Source organism: Schistocerca piceifrons, chromosome 3 (assembly GCF_021461385.2).
Source record: "Schistocerca piceifrons isolate TAMUIC-IGC-003096 chromosome 3, iqSchPice1.1, whole genome shotgun sequence".
Lineage (NCBI taxonomy): Eukaryota > Metazoa > Arthropoda > Insecta > Orthoptera > Acrididae > Schistocerca > Schistocerca piceifrons.
Genome location: NC_060140.1, coordinates 97000594 through 97015481, shown reverse-complemented (window position 1 = coordinate 97015481; position 14888 = coordinate 97000594). Strand labels below are relative to the sequence as shown.

The 14888-nt window shown below is 43.3% G+C and overlaps 1 protein-coding gene across 1 annotated transcript in view; it reads right to left on the bottom strand.

The window, feature by feature from the left end:
- Positions 1 to 6403: 6403 nt before the first annotated feature.
- Positions 6404 to 14888, bottom strand: part of LOC124788312 (rRNA N6-adenosine-methyltransferase ZCCHC4) — a 73856-nt gene continuing 65371 nt past the window's right edge. The window contains exon 9 of the mRNA XM_047255547.1: positions 6404 to 6577. Within this exon, the coding sequence (XP_047111503.1) occupies positions 6458 to 6577 (120 nt within the window). The 3' untranslated portion in view covers positions 6404 to 6457. The remainder of the gene's footprint in view (positions 6578 to 14888) is intronic.

Sequence of the window (14888 nt, the reverse complement as noted above, 5' to 3'; positions counted from 1 at the left end):
CCACAGGGGGTAGGTCAAAACGCACAGAGGTGTAGTGTGCCACGACAATTTGATCGCATGGGCGTAACTTTGTTTCCTGGAGGGCTACGACGAGCGGACGGTGCAAGCGGATCAGCAACTTCAAGTCCTCTCGGTTGGAGCGAATGCTGCGAATGTTCCAGTGGATAAGTGCCATCGTAAGAAGAAAAGGAAGATGAAAGAAGGGGTCACCTCGAAGGCCGCTGAGGGCCTGGCTACGAGCGAGCACTGCCGCCGCTATCAGTAGGCGGACAGTCATCGTCCATTTGGTCTATAGGTTCATCGGCCATCTTGGGAAGATGGCCGGGAGGGCGAGCTTCCTCCGCCGGTGAACGGCCAGATGTTCGGCTACCAGCGGTGCGGCCAGGCGAAACGGATGACGGCCTGGGGCGGCAACCGCTGGGTGGCGCAGGGGAGGAAATGCGCCGTGGCGGAGAAGGAGAACTGTGCTTCCTATGAGCCTTCTTGGAAGGACGTTTGGTGGAAGTACCGGTCGAAGGCTGGGAGGTCGAGGTACGTAGGAAGTCTGCACGGGACGGTTCCTTCTTGAAGGCCCGTGCATCTGACTTCTGGGTCTTCGTCTTGGCAGAAGCTGATGAAGGTGCTTGAGTCTGAGGGGTGACGGGAGGAAGAGGAGACGTCGACCGGGCGATCTTAGCACTGGCCGAACGGACGACCGTGGTGCTGAAGGTCAGATCGCATGTCTGGGTTGCCACCTCCCTGGTAGTCCGAGGAGAGGCGAGGACAGTACTGTATTTCCCCGCTGGGAGCAGCGTGGGCTTCCTACTAGCCAATAGCTTGCGAGCAGCTGAGGTGGACACTTTCTCTTTGACCCGAATTTCTTGGATACAGCGTTCTTCCTTATAGACAGGACAGTCGCGGGAGGATGCGGCATGGTCACCCTGACAGTTCACACAACGAGGAGACGGAGGTGGACAGTCACCCTCATGGGCATCCCTGCCACAAGTGACACATTTAGCCGCATTTGAACAAGACTGTCGAGTGTGATTGAAACGCTGACACTGGTAGCAGCGCGTAGGTGTCGGGACATAGGGGCGAACAGAAATTACCTCGTAGCCCGCCTTGATGCGCGATGGCAGCTTAACACTATCGAAGGTCAAGAAAAGTGTCCGGGTCGGTACAAGGTCATTGTTGACCTTTTTCATGACCCTATGGACAGCCGTCACGCCCTGCTCAGCGAGGAAAGATTGAATCTCCTCGTCAGTCAATCCGTCGAGGGAGCTAGTATAGACCACACCACGAGACGAATTCAAAGTTCGGTGAGCCTCCACCTGCACAGGGAACGTGTACAGGAGTGTGGCCTGAAGCAGTTTTTGTGCCTGAAAGGCGCTCTCAGTTTCTAGTAATAAGGTACCGTTACGCAACCTGGTACAAGATTTGACAGATCCGGCTATGGCATCTACACCCTTCTGGGTAACGAAAGGGTTGACAGAGGAAAAATCCTTTCCGTCCTCAGATCGAGAAATGACGAGGAACTGTGGGGCAGGCGGTAGTACTTTTGTCACTGGTGGCTGGTCACGTTTCCGTTTTTGGGCAGAAGTCGAGACAGATGGAGTGAAATCCATTGTGGAGGAATCCCCCATGATTGCCAGCGTCTCCGATGGCGTGCTCCTTCCTTGTGGCGACCCTCTCAGAGGGCACTCCCGCCTTAGGTGAATGTTTACACCTCAGGTCACACCTCCCGAGAAACAGACGGAGGGACCAATCGGCATGGTCAGAAGGTATCAGCTCAGGCAATCACCCCTCCCCAGGCCTGGCCTTTACCAGGGGGTACGCGGGTGCCTTACATGTCTACCCAGGGCGGGGAATTACGCGTTATCCCGTCACCGGCTACGCGTGCGAACGCGTGGGTCGGCCTTCAGGCACGCACAGGGAGGAAGGAAGAAGAGGAAAAAGAAGAGAGAGAGGGAGAGAGAGAGGACAGACCGTCTCAAACGCCGAGGCGGAGACCAGAGAAGGCAAGGAGAGGAAGGCAATGAGAAGGCAAGGAGAAGAAGGCAATGAGAAGGCAAGGAGAAGAAGGTAATGAGAAGAAGGCAATGAGAAGGCAAGGAGAAGAAGACAAGGGAAAGAGTAAGGAAGACAGTGAGGTGGAAAAGAGCAAAGAAAGGAACCAACCAAAGGAAGGAAGAAACGAGAAGTGAAAAAGCAAAATGACCGCAAATAGAGGTCGTGGAACCGTCCGTCTCCGGACGCAGGCGCTAACGACCCCCTTGAGGGGGTGGGACTCCTTTTAGTCGCCTCTTACGACAGGCAGGAATACCTCGGGCCTATTCTAATCCCCGGACCCGCAGGGGAGGATTTTTATCTCTCTATACATACCAAGGTACCCATTCAATTCCCGCAATTTCACTCTTTGTATCGTCATGTTCTGCTAGTGATACCGCCTTGTTTATCTGAACTGTAATTGTTGGCTTTGGTTTGGCATTGATTCAGATGAGAATAATCCTGTTGATGGACTGTTCATAGCAACTCATTCTGTGCCATATTCCTATACATTATGAATATTATTCCCATTTTATCATATTCTGCAGCTGTTTATATTACCTTATATTTGTCTGACCACACATTTACATCTTATTCCTATTTCACTTCAGTGCCCCTGCCATAACTAGTTTCAGTCTGTGCCTTTCCCTTCTCACATGTTCTAGTTTCCCTACCACATTCACACTTTTGACATTCCACAGCCTACCTTGTAGAATATTAGCCTTTTGTTGCTTTTTTTAACCTTTTTCTCATTTTCACCTCTGCCTTGTCAGTCCTGTCTTGAGACCTGACTGGAGCACTGATCTGGAGTCTTTTGCCACTGGACAGATTGTCATAATGTCCTTCAGAAACTACATTTCCTTAATTGGTTATTTCAATTACCGTCTTTATCCTCATACTCCTCCCCCATGAACCATGGACCTTGCAGATGGTGGGCAGGCTTGCGTGCCTCAGCGATACAGATAGCCGTACCGTAGGTGCAACCACAACGGAGGGGTATCTGTTGAGAGGCCAGACAAACATGTAGTTCCTGAAGAGGGGCAACAGCCTTTTCAGTAGTTGCATGGGCAACAGTCTGGATGATTGACTGATCTCGCCTTGTAACATTAACCAAAACGGCCTTGCTGTGCTGGTACTGCGAACGGCTGAAAGCAAGTGGAAACTACAGCCGTAATTTTTCCCGAGGACATGCAGCTTTACTGTATGATTAAATGATGATGGCGTCCTCTTGGGTAAAATATTCCGGAGGTAAAATAGTCCCCCATTCGGATCTCCGGGCGGGGACTACTCAAGAGAGCGTCATTATCAGGAGAAATAAAACTGGCATTCTACGGATCGGAGCGTGGAATGTCAGATCCCTTAATCGGGCAGGTAGGTTAGAAAATTTAAAAAGGGAAATGGATAGGTTAAAGTTAGATATAGTGGGATTTAGTGAAGTTCAGTGGCAGGAGGAACAAGACTTTTGGTCAGGTGAAAACAGAGTTATAAATACAAAATCAAATAGGGGTAATGCAGGAGTAGGTTTAATAATGAATAAAAAAATAGGAGTGCGGGCAAGCTACTACAAACAACATAGTGAACGCATTATTGTGGCCAAGATAGACACGAACCCACGCCTACGACAGTAGTACAAGTCTATATGCCAACTAGCTCTGCAGATGACGAAGAAATTGACGAAATGTATGATGAAATAAAAGAAATTATTCGGATAGTGAAGGGAGATGAAAATTTAATAGTCATGGATGACTGGAATTCGGTAGTAGGAAAAGGGAGAGAAGGAATCTTAGTAGGTGAATATGGATTGGGGGTAAGAAATGAACGAGGAAGCCGACTGGTAGAATTTTGCACAGAGCACAACTTAATCATAGCTAACACTTGGTTCAAGAATCACAAAAGAAGGTTGTATACATGAAAGAAGCCTGGTGATACTGACAGATTTCAGATTGATTATATAATGGTACGACAGAGATTTAGGAACCAGGTTTTAAATTGTAAGACATTACCAGGGGAAGATGTGGACTCTGACCACAATCTATTGGTTATGAACTGTAGATTAAAACTGAAGAAACTGCAAAAAGGTGGGAATTTAAGGAGATGGGACCTGGATAAACTGACTAAACCAGAGGTTGTACAGAGTTTCAGGGAGAGTGTAAGTGAACAAATGGCAGGAATGGGGGAATGAAATACAGTAGAAGAAGAATGGGTAGCTATGACGGATGAAGTTGTGAAGGCAGCAGAGGATCAAGTAGGTAAAAAGACGAGGGCTAGCAGAAATCCTTGGATAACAGAAGAAATATTGAATTTAATTGATGAAAGGAGAAAACATAAATATGCAGTAAATGAAGCACGCAAAAAGGAATACAAACGTCTCAAAAATGAGATCGACAGGAAGTGCAAAATGGCTAAGCAGGGGTGACTAGAGGATAAATGTAAGGATGTAGAGGCTTATCTCACTAGGGGTAAGATAGATACTGCCTACAGAAAAATTAAACAGACCTTTGGGGAAAAGAGTACCACTTGTATGAATATCAAGAGCTCAGATGGAAACCCAGTTCTAAGCAAAGAAGGGAAAGGAGAATAGTGGAAGGAGTATATAGAGGGTTTATACAAGGGCAATGTACTTGAGGACAATATTATGAAAATGGAAGAGGATGTAGATGAAGATGAAATGGAAGATATGATACTGCGTGAAGAGTTTCACAGAGCACTGAAAGACCTGAGTCGAAACTAGGCACCGGGAGTAGACAACATTCTATTAGACCTACTGACGGCCTTGGGAGAGCCAATCCTGACAAAACTCTACCATCTGGTGCGCAAGATGTATGAGACAGGCGAAATACCCTCAGACTTCAAGAAAAATATAATTATTCCAATCCCAAAGAAAGCACATGTTGACAGATGTGAAAATTACTGAACTATCAGTTTAATAAGTCATGGCTGCAAAATACTAACGTGAATTCTACGCGAATTCTTTACAAACGAATGGAAAAACTAGTAGAAGCCGACCTTGGGGAAGATCAGTTTGGATTCTGTAGAAATATTGGAACACGTGAGGCAATACTGACCCTATGGCTTATCTTAGAAGCTAGATTAAGGAAAGGCAAACCTACGTTTCTAGCATTTGTAGACTTAGAGAAAGCTTTTGACAATGTTCACAGGAATACTCTCTTTCAAATTCTGAAGGTGGCAGGGGTAAAATATAGGGAGCGAATAGCTATTTACAATTTGTATAGAAACCAAATGGCGGTTATAAGAGTTGAGGGGCATGAAATGGAAGCAGTGGTTGGGAAGGGGGTGAGACAGGGTTGTAGCCTCTCCCCGATGTTATTCAGTCTGTATATTGAGCAAGCAGTGAAGGAAACAAAAGAAAAATTCGGAGTAGGTATTAAAATCAATGCAGAAGAAATACAAATGTTGAGGTTTGCCGATGACATTGTAATTCTGTCAGAGACAGGAGAGGACTTGGAAGAGCAGTTGAACAGAATGGATAGTCAACAAAAGCAAAACAAGGATAATGGAATGTAGTCTAATTAAGTTGGGTGATGTTTAGCGTATTAAATTAAGAAATGAGACACTTAAAGCAGTAAAGGAGTTTTGCTATTTGGGGAGCAAAATAACTGATGATGGTCGAAGTACAAACGATATAAAATGTAGACTGGCAATGGCAAGGAAAGCGTTTCTGAAGAAGAGAAATTCGTTAACATCGAGTATAGATTTAGGTATCAGGAAGTTGTTTGTGAAAGTGTTTGTATGGAGTGTAGCCATGTATGGAAGTGAAACATGGACAATAAATAGTTTAGACAAGAAGAGAACATACGCTTTTGAAATGTGGTGCTACAGAATAATGCTGAAGATTAGATGGGTAGATCACATAACTAATGAGGAGGTGTTGAATAGGATTGGGGAGAAGGGAAGTTTGTGGCACAACTTGACTACAAGAAGGGATCGGTTGGTAGGACATGTTCTGAGGCATCAAGAGATCACCAATTTAGTATTGGATGGCAGCGTGGAGGGTAACAATCGTAGAGGGAGACCAAGAGATGAATACACCGAGCAGATTCAGAAGGATGTAGGTTGCAGTAAGTACTGGGAGATGAAGAAGCTTGCACAGGATAGAGTAGCATGGAGAGCTGCATCAAACCAATCTCAGGACTGAAGACCACAACAACAACATCCTCATACTGTTCAACATTCCTTATTCTCCCACGTTTGTGGGCTATGAGTGTATTACAAAATAAAGACTTTAACACACATTTCTTCTGTGGTGAGCTGTAATATTATTACAACACCATGTCCTGTACCAGGTTGACTCACTCTATAAGAAAGTAGTTCTGAACAGCTTTCTGAAAGTTAAAAATGTTATTTCAAAAATAACAGATAGATGTACAAAGCTCTTTATTTACAAATTAAGTTGAAATACAGTAAAGAAATGTTATAATCTTTTCCTTTTATTTTGTACTTTAGTTTTCTTTTCATTTGTATTTACACTAACTTCAGGTGTCTCCTTTGGATTATGCTTCATTTTTCTTTTTTTCCTTTTTGCAGCAAGTTTCTGAAACAATACAAAGGAACTCATCAAGTAACATAAATATATTTAATAATAAATTCTGTTTAAAATCTGTCACAAGAGGGACACTGTAAGAAAACGTCATTAATATCATATAACATAAAACCTTTATGTAAAAAGAACGTTTATTTCTTCTGCTAAAATGTAAATGTCGTGTGATTAGGGCCTCCCGTCGGGTAGACCGTCCGCCGGGTGCAAGTCTTTCGATTTGACGTCACTTCGGCCACTTGCGCGTTGATGGGGATGAAATGATGGTGATTAGGACAACACAACACCCAGTCCCTGAGTGGAGAAAATCTCCGATACAACTGGGAATCAAACCCGGGCCCTTAGGATTGACATTCTGTCGCTCTGACCACTCAGCTACCGGGGGCGGACATTTCTTCTGCTGGAAGACATGAAACATATTAACACTGTTCATCTACATCTACATCGATATTCTGCAATCCGCCTCATGGCACGTGGCGGAGGGTACATCATACCACTACTAGTTGTTTCCCTTCCTGTTCCACTCATAACCAGAACAAGGGAAAAACCACTGTCTGTATGCCTGCATATGAGACCCACTTTCTCGTATCTTATCTTCTTGGTCCTTATGCCCAATGAATGTTAGAGGCACCAAAATCATTCTGCAGTGACCTTCAAATGCCAGTGCTCTAACTTTTCTCAATAGTGCTCCTTGAAAAGAATGTTTCCTACCCTCCAGCGATTCCCATTTGAGTTCTCAAAGCATCTCCGTAACACTTGCACATTTCTGAACCCACCACTTGCATGTTTTTGAACCCACCAGTAACAAGTTTAGCAGCCTTCCTCTAAACTGCTTCGAAGTCTTCCTTTAATCCCAGCTGGTATTGATACCAAGCACTTGAGCAATACTCAAGAATAGGTCGCACTAGCATCCCATATGCTGTCTCCTTTACAGCTGAACCACACTTTACTAGAATTCTCAAAAAATAAACCAAAGTCGACCAAACACCTTTCTTACCACAATTCTCACATCCTCATTCCATTTCATATTTCTTTGCAATATTATTGTTGTTGTTGTGGTCTTCAGACTGGTTTGATGTAGCTCTCCATGCTACTCCACCCTGTGCAAGCTTCTTCATCTCCCAGCACGTACTGCAGCCTACATCCTTCTCAATCTGCTTAGTGTATTCATCTCTTGCTCTCTCTCTAAGATTTTTACCCTCCACGCTGCCCTCCTATACTAAATTGGTGATCCCTTAATGCCTCAGAACATGTCCTAGCAACTGACCCCTTCTTCTAGTCAAGTTGTGCCACAAACTCCTCTTCTCCCCAATCCTATTCAATCAATACCTCCTGGTGTGATCTACCCATCTAATCTTCAGCATTCTTCTGTAGCACCACATTTTGAAAGCTTCTATTCTCTTCTTGTCTAAACTATTTATCGTCCATGTTTCACTTCCATACATGGCTACAGTCCATACAAATACTTTCAGAAATGACTTCCTGACACTTAACTCTATACTCGATGTTAACAAATTTCTCTTCTTCAGAAACACTTTCCTTGTCACTCCAGTCTAAATTTTATATCCTCTCTACTTCGACCATCATCAATTATTTTGCTCCAGAAATAGCAAAACTCCTTTACTACTTTAATTGTCTCATTTCCTAATCTAATTCCCTCAGCATCACCTGATTTAGTTCGACTACATTCCATAATCCTCATTTTGCTTTTGTTGATATGCATCTTACATCCTCCCTTCAAGACACAATCCATTCCGTTCAACTGCTCTTCCAAGTCCTTTTCTGTCTCTGACAGAATTACGTCATCAGCGAATCTTAAAGTTTTTACTTCTTCTCCATGGATTTTAATACCTACTCCGAATTTTTCTTATGTTTCCTTTACTGCTTGCTCAATACACAGATTGAATAACATCGGGGAGAGGCTACAACCCTGTCTCACTCGCTTCCCAACCACTGTTTTCCTTTCATGCCCCTCGACTCTTATAGCTACCATCTGGTTTCTGTACAAACTGTAAATAGCCATTCGCTCCCTGTATTTTACCCCAGCCACCTTCAGAATTTGAAAGAGAGTATTCCAGTCAACATTGTCAAAAGCTTTCTCTAAGCCTACAAATGCTACAAACGTTGGTTTGCCTTTTCTTAATCTATTTTCTAAGATAAGTCGTAGGGTCAGTATTGCCTCACATGTTCCAACATTTCTACGGAATCCAAACTGACCTTCCCCAAGGTTGGCTTCTAACAGTTTTTCCATTTGTCTGTAAGGAATTCGCGTTAGTATTTTGCAGCTGTGACTTATTAAACTGATAGTTTGGTAATTTTCACATCTGTCAACACCTGCTTTCTTTGGGATTGGAATTATTATATTCTTCTTGAAGTCTGAGGGTATTTCACCTGTCTCATACATCTTGCTCACCAGATGGTAGAGATTTGTCAGGACTGGCTCTCCCAAGGCTGTCAGTAGTTCTAATGAAATGTTGTCTACTCCCGGGACCTTGTTTCAACTTAGGTCTTTCAGTGCTCTATCAAACTCTTCACCCAGTATCGTATCTCCCATTTCATCTTCATCTACATCCTCTTCCATTTCCATAACATTGTCCTCAAGTACATCGCCCTTGTATAGATCCTCTATATACTCCTTCCACCTTTCTGCTTCCCCTTCTTTGCTTAGAACTGGGTTTCCATCTGGGCTCTTGATATTCATACAAGTGGTTCTCTTTTCTCCAAAGGTCTGTTTAATTTTCCTGTAGGCAGTATCTATCTTACCCCTAGTGAGATAAGCCTCTACATCCTTACATTTGTCCTCTAGCCATCCCTGCTCAGCCACTTTGCACTTCCTGTCGATCTCATTTTTGAGACATTCGTATTCCTTTTTGCCTGCTTCATGTACTGCATTTTTATATTTTCTCCTTTCATCAATTAAATTCAATATTTCTTCAGTCACCCAAGGATTTGTATTAGCCCTCGTCTTTTTACCTACTTGATCCTCTGCTGCCTTCACTACTTCATCCTCAAAGCTACCCATTCTTCTTCTCCTGTATTTCTTTCCCTCGTTCTTGTCAATTGTTCCCTTATGCTCTCCCTGAAACTCTGTACAGCCCCTGGTTCTTTCAGTTTATCCAGGTCTCATCTCCTTGAATTCCCACCGTTTTGCAGTTCCTTCAGTTTTAATCCACAGTTCATAAACAATAGATTGTGGTCAGAGTCCACATCTGCCCCTGGAAATGTCTTACAATTTAAAACCAGGTTCCTGAATCTCTGTCTTACCATTATATAATCTATCTGATACCTTCCAGGATCTCCAGGCTTCTTTCATGTATACAACCTTCTTTTATGATTTTTGAACCAAGTGTTACCTGTGATTAAGATGTGGTCTGTGCAAAATTCTACCAGGCGCTTCCTCGTTCATTTCTTACCCCCCAATCCATATTCACCTACTACGTTTCCTTCTCTTCCTTTTCCTACTATCGAATTCCAGTCACCCATGACTATTAAATTTTCATCTCCCTTCACTATCCGAATAATTTCTTTTATCTCATCATACATTTCGTCAATTTCTTCGTCATCTGCAGAGCTAGTTGGCATATAGACTTGTACTACTGTCGTAGGCGTGGGTTCGTGTCTATCTTGGCCACAATAATGCGTTCACTATGTTGTTTGTAGTAGCTTGCCCGCACTCCTATTTTTTTATTCATTATTAAACCTACTCCTGCATTACCCCTATTTGATTTTGTATTTATAACTCTGTATTCGCCTGACCAAAAGTCTTGTTCCTCCTGCCACCGAACTTCGCTAATTCCCACTATATCTAACTTTAACCTATCCATTTCCCTTTTTTAATTTTCTTATCTACCTGCCTGATTAAGGGATCTGACATTCCACACTCCGATCCGTAGAACGCCAGTTTTCTTTCTCCTGATAACGATGTCCTCTTGAGTAGTCCCAGCCCGGAGATCCGAATGTGGAGTATTTTACCTCCGGAATATTTTACCCAAGAGGACACCATCATCATTTATCCATACAGTAAAGCTGCATGCCCTCGGGAAAAATTGCGGACGTAGTTTCCCCTTGCTTTCAACCGTTCGCAGTACCAGCACAGCAAGGCCGTTTTGGTTAGTGTTACAAGGCCAGATCAGTCAGCCATCCAGACTGTTGCCCCTGCAACTATTGAAAAGGCTGCTGCCCCTCTTCAGGAACCATATGTTTGGTTGCACCTACGGTATGGGTATCTGTATTGCTGAGGCACGCAAGCCTCCCCACCAACGGCAAGGTCTATGGTTCATGGGGGGAGGTTTGCAACATTATGCCCCTGATATTTAAACAACATGACTTTCTCAAGCAGTACCCTACTAATAATGTATACGAAAGTTACAGGTTTGATTTTCATACTCATCCACATTATCTTACATTTTTCAACACTTAAAGCCAACTGCCATTCATCGTACCAACTACAAATTTTCTCTAAGCCATCTTGTATCCTCCTAGAGTCACTCAACTTCGACACCTTACCATATACCAGAGCATCATCAGCAAACAACCACAGATTGCTGCCCACCCTGTCCTCCAGATCATTTTTGTTGTTGTTGTTATTGTGGTCTGAGTGGTTTGATGCAGCTCTCCAAGATACTCTATTCTGTGTGAGCCTCATCATCTCCAAATACCTACTGCAACCTATATCCTTCTGAAACTGCTTATTCATCTCTTGGTCTCCCTCTATGATTTTTACCCCCCACCCCTCTCACTCCCATATCAACCAATCCCTTCTTTTGGTCAAGTTTTGCCACAACTTTCTTGCCTCCTCAATTCTGTTTAGTACCTACTCTTAGTTACATGATCTACCCATCTAACCTTCAACATTCTTCTGTAGAACCACATTTCAAAAGCTTATATTCTCTTTTTGTCTAAGCTGTTTATCGTCTATGTTTCACCTACATACATGGTTACACTCCAGGCAAATACTTTCAGAAAAGATTTCCTAACACAGAAATCTGTATTTGATGTTAACAAATGTCTCTTCTTCAGAAACACTTTTCTTGTTATTGTCAGTCTACATTTCGTATCCTCTCTGCTTCGGCCATCATCAGTTATTTTGCTGGCCAAATAGCAAAACTCATCTACTGCTTTAAGCGTCTCATTTCCTAATCTGATTCCCTTAGCACCACCTGATTTAATTCTACTACATTCCATTTTTCTTGTTTTGCTTTTGTTGATGTTCATCTTATATCCTCCTTTCAACACATCATCCATTTCATTCAACTGCTCTTCCACATCCTTTCCTGGGTCTGACAGAATTAAAATGTCATCTGCACATCTCAAGGTTTTTATTTCTTCTCCCTGAAATTCAATCCCTACTCCTAATTTTTCTTTGGTTTCCTTTACTGCACATGGAAAAGAAAGAGTGCCCTTATAAATACGGACAGAGCACCTGACGCATAGCAATGGCTACCTGGTAAAGCTTAACTGCTAAGCTTACGACTCGAACCAAACTACTGTAGCTGTATCTTCATCCATTTGACCTAAATTGTGTCTCATGTTAAAATGGACGAACTTTGTTTTGATTTGGAGGTGCGATCTAAAACTTTTCTCTGTCCTTGAATTTTGAGTCTCAAATTTCAGGTGTGGCTTAGATTCGGGAAATTTTTTTTCTTGATTTCGAGTCTCATTTTTCAGGTGTGGCTTAGAATCAAGTAAATACGGTCAGTGGTATAATGAGACATACCCTCTGCCATGTACCTCATAGCATATTATTGAGTATGGATGCAGATGTAAAAGAGGACCTCGCCGATCCATATAATGTGCACCCATTGTCTAGCTGCAATCGCACAAAAGCCCTATACAAATGGAGTTGATGTGCTCTGTCTGCTCCCATGATCTGTGGCTAAGAAAGCACAATGTTCAGTGTCTTCTGGGTTCTGGCTTTCAAGTCTCTCAGGTGTGGTAACCATGACAATCTGGAGTCAAAAATGTGGCCTAGAACGCTCACCAAATTTTAAAAATGTAGAATGGGGTAACTCACTTGCAAGTCAAGTAAATTAAAAATATGACAAGAATGATTAAAATGAACACACATACATTTATCTGCAGGAAACTGAAAACTTGTCTTTGCAGCCCACTCTCTTAAACTGTGCATTGTAAGTTGCAACTGACAGATTGCTGTTGTAACATTGGAGGAGAAATTTGCAAAATCATCCACAAATAAGGAGCGTTTTACAGGAATCTTTACTGCAGACATGATACTGTTTATGGCTATGGCAAAGAGGGTAATGCTAAGAACACTGCCCTTAGGAACACCATTCTCCTCCTCAAAACGATCCACCTGTGTGTCACCAGCTCAACACTTTAAAAACTGCTTAGACAGGAAACACCGTATAAAGATTGGGAGGTGGCCACAAAAGCCCCATTGATGGAGTTGTATGAGAATATTATGTCTCCAAGTAGTATTGAATGCTGTCCAGATTTCAAAGAATATACTGAAACAGTGGTGTTTACATAGAAAAGCCTGCTGAACAGCTACCTCTAGCAGGGTCAGGTTGTCAACACAGGAGTGAAATCTCAGGAATCCACACTGAGCGTGGCTAAGTCATTGCATGATCTCTAACAACCAGACCAAATGACTGTTAATCACTAACCCCAGGGCCTTTCCTATAAAATCGTTAAGGTGACAATATGGTAACTACTGGGACATGTGCAGTCCTTTCCCGGTTTGAGGACAAGTATCAAAATTGCCTCTCTCCATGAGTTGGGAAAGTGACCTGTCTGCCATATCAAATTAAAATATTTAAGGAGGATTTCCTTTGATGCTGTTGGCAAATGTCAAAGCATGCAGTACCAGATTTGGTCGTGACCAGGTGCAGAATCACAAGTCTCAGTCAGTGCTGAATTCAACTCCCACAAGGAGAAAGGGCAGCTGCAAAAATCAGAATTGTTGGATCTGAAGTCCATCCTGCCCCCTCTCTACAGCTGCAAGGTAGACAGGGAAGGACGGATCCTGGCTGGCTTTGGCAGCAGTTGTTCTAAATGTCTGAGCGATGTCTTGGTGCATTATTTGGAAATGCACCTGTTTCAGCACTGCTGCTATTGGGAAATGATTGTGTTTGCTAGAAACCCTCCTGATGGCTTTCCATACTTTCGTGGAACAAGTGGAATGGTTTATGGAAGCCAGGAAAACTTGCCGTGACTTTCTCTTACTCTCCTTAATTACACCTCGAGCCTCGGCTTTTGTGACTCAAAACGCTGTGAGATTATCTGTTGTTGGGCGATATTTAAACTGTCGAAGAGCTGAATGCCTGTCCCAGGTTGCTGAGCAGCAATCATAGGTCCACTAAGGTACAGACTGTCTCTTAAGGTAACCTGAGGACTTTGGGATAGATAAGTCAGCAGCAAGATGGATCAATGTTGTGATGTAATCCACCCATTCCTGTATGCTGTCGCGATGTCTGAACACAACCAGCAGTCTGAACACTGTCCAGTTAGCCTTGCTGACAATCCATTTCAGTGGCTTCTGTTAAGTAATGCTTCATTTAGTATATTGATGATCCACATTGGGAGGTGGTCACTGGAATGAAGAATATCAGTTGCTTCATACTGAGCAGGGTCTGCAGAAAGAGAGATTGATGGCTGAAGATGACCCAGTAGCAGGTGAGAAATGAGTGGGTCCATCTGTGTTGAGGATGCACAGCTCCTGAGACAATATGATGTTCTCCAACACTCAACCCCCATAGCAAGTACAATTTGAGCCCTATAATACATTACACACACTGAAATCATTTACTAGGAGAAATGGATAGGAGAGTTGTTCTATGTCTGTGAGAGCCTCGGTGTCTATCGCATCCTGTGGAGGTAGGTACAGTGAGCAGATAGTGATGATCTGACCCACATGAACTGCAACAGCTATGGCATGTTGGTCAGTAACTAAGGAGAGAGCAGAGGAGAGGTATGTGATATTGACATTGGCCTGTTCCACAGACAGGTCATCCTTGCAATGAAGGGTACAGCCCCCTAGTACAGAGGCATCAGATGTTTTAAAATGTGTTTCCCACAAATACAAGCCCAGGGGACATTTCTATGATAGTAGTTTCAGTTCCTTCCCCTGTGGTATGAATCCATTGATGTTCCACTGCAGTATGGAAGCCATTTGTCGTGGAGGTTGCACATTCATCTTGTCTTCCTGCCAGGAAGGAAAGCCCATAATGGGTGGAGGCTCAGTCATGGGGCGAGATGACTGCCGTAGGCTGACACAAAGGTCCATCAGCTCTGAAGACGAATTATGAGAGAGATCACAGAGTGACATCAACCTCATCAGACTGCTTAC